The 6,848-nt window shown below is 34.5% G+C and overlaps 1 protein-coding gene across 1 annotated transcript; it reads left to right on the top strand.

The window, feature by feature from the left end:
• The first annotated feature begins 2,130 nt into the window (after nucleotides 1–2,130).
• LOC108197999 (geranylgeranyl pyrophosphate synthase, chloroplastic) lies at nucleotides 2,131–3,436 on the top strand. The gene has a single exon (XM_017365776.2). It carries the CDS (start codon nucleotides 2,227–2,229, stop codon nucleotides 3,292–3,294), a length of 1,068 nt encoding a protein of 355 aa, XP_017221265.1. The 5' UTR covers nucleotides 2,131–2,226; the 3' UTR covers nucleotides 3,295–3,436.
• The last annotated feature ends 3,412 nt before the right edge of the window (nucleotides 3,437–6,848 follow it).

Genomic DNA, 6,848 nt, shown 5'->3' with positions numbered 1-6,848 from the left:
GCCCAATGAAAATGAACGCGGGAATATTGAAATTTTTTTGAAAACGCTAAGCGAACTAGCGTTTGTAAGTAGGATCCTAAAACGTGACACGAGCTAGTGTTATTAAATGATATTTTGGGTCATTATTTGAGGACATGTTATTTGGGTATTATTTATTGAAATGGTGAGAGATAGGGTCAACACCCTAGTCTTTTACACCTCCCAAGTTTTAAATAAAGAGGAAAGCAAGTGAAGAGGTATAAATTAGCACAATTTTCATTCCCCATCGTGCTCTGAAATTTATTAGAAGGATGAAAGCAAATGAAAACGAATGCAAATTTAACATAGTTTCATTCTAATATTTTTACTCCAAAACTGGAACGAAAGTGAAAGCAAGTCAGACTTTTATTTAATTCCTCTTCCTTTCGCATCCTTCTACTTTTCTTCATAAAAAAAACTTAGGAGCACCCCCTGTAATTTAAAATTTTATTAGACTCACCTCTTGTACACATTAAATTTACCTCCTACGCACTTATTTTTTTTAATATTAAAGTGTTTTGTATACATAACTATACAAATGTAAGTGAAAATAGAATGTTTATATATTCGATAGTACCCAGCTTATAACAGATATGATGTTGGCCAGATTTAGAATATTTGTTGTTTTTTTATATAAAATTGAATATTTTGCTTTTTTGAAAAAATTATGATTAGAATAAAATGAGCCTTTTAATTATAATAATTTTGAATATTTAATAAAATAGTTATTAAGTATGTTCGGTTTAATGTATTTTGTTGGACAAGCTAATAAATTTCTAATGATTCCAATCACTACAAGAAAAGCGAGTATTTTCAACCGACAAAATCGGTCGGAAATGAACGAAATTGGTCGGTTTTGTGTCATAACCGAACACCGACCGACCGACTACGTCGGTCTCTTAAAACCGAGTCGGGAATAACGAATCGGTCCCAAATGAGACATATAACTGACCGATGACTTTGGTCGGAAACGTGTTTCCATTTCCTCATAAATCTGGTGGGCTGGTCCCACCGGTGACGTGTCATACACGTGAATAGTGTCAAAACTGACTAAATGACGGTCAGAAATGTGTACTAGTTATCATTTTTGGGCGTGGATTTCTTTTTCTCTCCTCTCTGTTCCATTTTTCTTTGCATGTGTACTTAGTTATCATTTTTGGGTGTGGCCTATCACTTCCATTATCATGAAAAATATTTGACGATTCATTTGTTTATAGTTATCATTTTTGGGTGTGGCCTATCACTTCCATTATCATGAAAAATCATTTGACGATTCATTTGTTTATGTTTGATTATTTCATGATTGGTGCAAGTACTCCAATTACAATGTACTCCTATTTTACAAATCAATTTTCAATATAAATCACCCTTATCGAATTTAATAATAAATTTTTAAATCTCCTCCAATAATTTCTATTTCGGAGACTTGATTTGTATAAAAACTTAATTAATTTCATTATTTTCAAGATCTTTATTACAGATACTAAAAAAAATTACAACTATTCCTTAATAGGTATATAATTTGTCCAAAATGATAGGGAAATTAAAGGTGACACAAGAAGTTTATGTTTATGGGGCCGTTTCGGTAAATTTAGAAAAGTGCTTTTTATTTTAAAATAAAAAAGTCGACTGAAAATAAGAAGTAAGATAACAATTATAAGTGATTAAATTATTTCGGAAAGAAGTAGGAATTCTGAAACAAAAACTAGCATTCTCATCTTGCTATAAGTGCTTGTGACATTTACACAAACGGACCACAAACGGACCAAGAAAAGTACGAGGGCCGCTTCTTACCGAGAAAAGATAGAAGTAGTGTCAAACAGAGAGGCACTACGTTTAGTCATTTCATGGATGGTTTGCTAGCGAGTTCACTAAATTTGACTTGTACCAGAAGCCTTATTTCATTCTAAAGGAAACACGACCCAGAAATAGTAAATAGTCGTGGAAATGACGAAAACCGTTTGGGTATCTATCCAAAACTCGCATATGTTAACTGAAACATAGTTGGCGATCTGTTGCACAATTTTGAAAATAAGAAAATTTTAACTAAATCCTAAGACACAAAATGAAGTAGTTAAGGTCATCATTTGGACATACGATGCAGGGCTTGATTCCATCTTTAAGTAGCAGTCTCATTATACCTGTACAGGCATAACTACACCGAATTAAATAGTTAAACTCTCTACCTGAAGGCATCATTTTAAAGTGATGGCGAGTGTCATGAATCTGATCATAACCATAAATACAACCAAACCTAAACAGAGATCGCCTAATAAACTCGTTTATCAAGGCCTTAACTCAAACAGTTTCTCGCAATCAAAATCACCAAGAAAAGTTATCCCTTATTATTCTACACGGTCTATCTCTTCGGCCCATAACACTAAAATAACATTTGATTTTAAGTCGTATATGCTCGAAAAATCCAATAAAGTTAACAAAGCCCTAGACGCCGCTGTTTCACTCCAAGACCCTATCAAAATTCAAGAGTCAATGCGTTACTCCCTCCTTGCAGGTGGCAAGCGTATCCGTCCCATTCTCAGTATCGCTGCCTGCGAGCTTTTTGGAGGGCATGAGTCCACAGCCATGCCCGTGGCTTGTGCTGCCGAGATGATCCACACTATGTCCCTCATGCATGATGATCTACCTTGTATGGACAACGATGATCTCCGACGTGGCAAGCCTACTAACCACAAAGTTTATGGTGAAAATGTTGCTGTTCTGGCTGGAGACGCTATGTTAGCCCTTGCTTTCCACCATATAGCTACTGAGACCAAAGGAGTATCTTCGGATCAAGTCGTTAGAGTAATTGTTGAGCTGGCCAAGGCAATAGGAGCAGAAGGGTTAATTGCAGGACAGATTGTAGATGAATGTTCTGAAGGTAATTCTAATCTCGGCTTAAAAAATTTGGAGTTTATACATCGTAGCAAAACGGCGGCATTACTGGAAGGGTCAGTTGTTATGGGGGCAATATTAGGAGGTGGAAATGATGAACAAGTTGAGAAAGTAAGAAACTATGCTAGGTGCATTGGGCTGTTGTTTCAAGTAGTTGATGATCTTCTTGATGTCACAAAGTCTTCCAAAGAGTTGGGAAAAACGGCTGGGAAAGATTTGGTGGCGGATAAGACAACATATCCTAAACTTATTGGGATTGAGAAATCAAAGGAGTTTGCTGATAAGTTGACAAAGGAAGCTATAGATCAGCTTGTGGGATTTGATTTAAACAAAGCTGCACCTTTGACTGCTATTGCCAATTATATTGCATATCGAAATAACTGAAACGTGTTCTTTGATCAATATCAGAACTGCGCGCCTTTGTTGTTCTAGGCTTGCAAGTTCAAATAAGCGTGGTTATACTTTTTAGTTTTTAGTCCATAACTAGTTGGACAAATTTTAATCCATAATCTGTGTCTTTACTGCCAAGTCCATTGAGTTATGTTTAATATATCCATAGCAGATAATTTACTACAACAAATAAATTGTTCTTGACCATGATTTAAACAACCTTAATCGACTTCGAGAATAAGCAACCAATCATTAAAGTCAAAATGTTCATATAATAGCAAACAAAAAAAATACACAATCCGTGATGTGGTGCATACATTGTTGAACTGGAGTCCAGTAGAAAAAGAAACAGAAAATAATGCATCGATCTATCGAAAAAATAATTTGTCATTAATGCACAACCATAGCAGCGAGATATTTAGTGAAAGCCTGACTAGAAGACAAACAGATCAGACAACACCTTTCAGACACAACACTATTAAAACAAACCATTGCAAAAAAAAAACACACAATGGTTGGTTTTTGCCTTCGGATAACCATTATCTCAAGCCCGACTACTATGGTTCTTAACACAACTATTTCTGCCGATCGTTGTCTTTCAGTAATTCCTACGACAGTATCATAAATTGTTAAATATTATTCAACGGTTTCTAAAAATATTGTTGATTTTCAAGTGATACAACGGGGAAAATAACCATCGTTAACTATTAAACAACGGTTGGCAAAACTGTTGTGTTTGTACATATTACAAAATATTTTCCGCTCAACTGTTGTTAAATGATGCACAACGATTTTCGATAAAACGCTTGTCTATACCACCGTAATTTTAGCGAAAGATAAGCAGGAAGAGTGAAGCCCCTGCATTACCAAACAACTAAAAAGCAAATTCTAACCATTATGAAACATCAAGAGCAAAACGTCATGAAACCCAACTTTTGAAATTATACATAGAGGTAATTGCATATCGCACCCCTAACTCTTGTTCAAAAACGATATTGTACCCATACTTTCGTAAACTCAACTCGCACCCCTTATCTTTACGGTTCAAACCCGAGATGCACCCCTCTGCCGTTAACTGTTGTCAACTCTGTGCACTCCGTCAAGTCACTGTACAGGTAATTGCAATTCGGACCCCCTAACTTACGTTCAAAAACAATATTGTACCCATACTTTTGGAAACTCAAACCGCACCACCTATCTTTATATATGTGTGTGTGTGTGTGTGTGTGTGTGTGTCTATATATATAGATAGAGAGAAGTTCAATGGAGACCATATAATTTGGAGATCAAAAAGACTAGATCTGTTAGGTCCTGAAACGATTGTAGAGGAGGGGTTGAATACAATCGTCACAAAATAATCGCGGCGGAATAATCTGATCGGTGTTTAACTTGATAATCAGATTTTAATTAATTAATATAACAATGTGTAACTCGTTATATAATTGATATGGTTCAGTTTTAAAGTCCACTAGTTCGTAGAATAAATTCGACATGAAGTATTCTAACTTAGCGGTTTAGAACAATCGAGTGATCAAAACACAGTAAACTGTGGATTTAACGAATAGCAAGTTTAGCACAACTTGAAAGCTTACAAATGCAATGAACACTTACAAATGAAGATGGATGAGCCATATTTATAGGCAAACCCAAGAACCTAGCAAGACAATGGTGGCAAAGACAATCTAGAGCTTGCTAAGATAATTTGGCACATTGTCTTGCTGAAGTAAGCTAGGCAAGACAATCTGAGAGATTGTCTAGAGCTTAGCAAGACAATCCAGAACAAGGGTAAGACAATATTACCTTCGGTAAGACAATGCCAAACTCCGCAAGACAATCTTCCAGATTGTCTTGCAAGTCATTCGGCAAGACAATCTTGAAGATTGTTTTGCAAGCTAAATGGCAAGACAATTAAGATTTTGGCAAGACAATTACCCTGATTGTCTTACCGTGTCTTGGAAGGGTAATAAGCTTGGCAAGGCAATCAATTGGATTGTCTTGCCGAGTTTATGAATAATAAAACAATTCTTTTCCTTTTAAAATATTAATCAATTAATATTCACTTAACTATATTAAATGCATAAATTCATAAATTAAATTAATTTGAGATGGATACAATTTAATAAATAAATTACACATCCAATATAATTATTTGAGAAGTTAGATAATTAATTCAATAATCATTTAAATCCTTTTCTTCAGCAGCAGAGTCTTCGATCTTCAATAAACAATTACGATCTTCGACTTGATTGAACAACCACCTTTGTTTGATGCAGAATATTTAATCTGAGTAGCTGATACACAAATGTACTATCTGGTTGATCTGTAACTAGTTGAATCAAATATTCTTTGTCAATTTAAACAATTAAGTTGTGGCTTGTTCGTCGATTCTTCATCTTCTGAGTTCTTTTTCATTTGTAGACACAATATGGAATCTTTTGAATAAATAAAGTATTTAAACTTTATACCTTCTGATCTTCTGGACGTGCTACAAAAGATTATTTGTACATTGAGGCTTGAACATATTAATGAACTTCTTTCAGTGGTTTGCAGCAGCATCCTGAAATTCTTCTGACATAAAATTTTCAATAAATCATTTGACGTTCTTCATACGGATTCCGATTAATAGTACTTTTTATTTACTTTGCATTCTTATCAGAGTTGAATTGATACCTCTTAATTACAAATAGGTTTAACATATGCCTTTCAAGATCATAGCCCTTCATTCTATTCTAATCTAACGTCTCTAATTTGTTGAGCACTTTAAATTTTACCATTTATTATTTTAATAGAGTATAACCTTTTTCCTTATCCAACAAAGATGTGCATGAGTTATGCAGGAGTCATGATCCTTTCGGATTTTTTAGGAAAGACTTTAATTAATTTATCCTGCACTTAGATTTATTATAAATGTCCAAGACAAAATAACACGTAGATATATCACAAATACGTGGGACAAATTATTAATATTACATTGCTAGAAATGCAGGAAAAGAATAATGTAAATTATAGAGATAGTTTTGAATTAATAACTAAAATTCATATCGATGATCTTGGAACAACTGAAGCCATGAAATCCCAAGAATCCATTTTACAAACTATAATGTTCTGCAATTGTTGCTTACTAGAAATGAGGGACAAGAATATTACCAGAAATGAAGGACAAGAATATTTAATCATGTCCATTAATTGCCATATTATTTTAAAGGTAGATCTTGTAGTCTCCAAGGACTCCAAAATTTGTGGTCTACATTGAGCTCAACTCTCTCTCTCTCTCTCTCTCTCTCTTGCACCAATTTCTTTCATAAGGGAATTAATGGGCCTGATTGTTTGGCAGAAGTAGATTCTGCTTCTGGCTTCTGCTTTTCTTGACCCGTTTGTGTAAAAAAGTAGAAGCACTTTTAAGAAGCTGAGAATCCTAGTTTCTCTCTCACAGCTTCTGCTTCTTTTCCAAACACTTTATTAACTTATTTACTTCTCACTTCTGCTTCATTTCTCTAGTTTAAGCAAGAAGTCACTTCTTTTAACCTTGCCCAAACGGGCCCAATAAC

The sequence above is a fragment of the Daucus carota genome, chromosome 8 (genome assembly GCF_001625215.2).
Source record: "Daucus carota subsp. sativus chromosome 8, DH1 v3.0, whole genome shotgun sequence".
In the NCBI taxonomy this organism is placed as follows: Eukaryota; Viridiplantae; Streptophyta; class Magnoliopsida; order Apiales; family Apiaceae; genus Daucus; species Daucus carota.
The sequence above is the reverse complement of the archived record's forward strand: the minus strand, read 5'-3'. Positions and strand labels throughout refer to the sequence as shown.

Bases quoted from the DNA above. Each gene is read 5' to 3' on its own strand.
- LOC108197999 (XM_017365776.2), top strand. From the start codon at position 2,227: ATGGCGAGTGTCATGAATCTGATCATAACCATAAATACAACCAAACCT.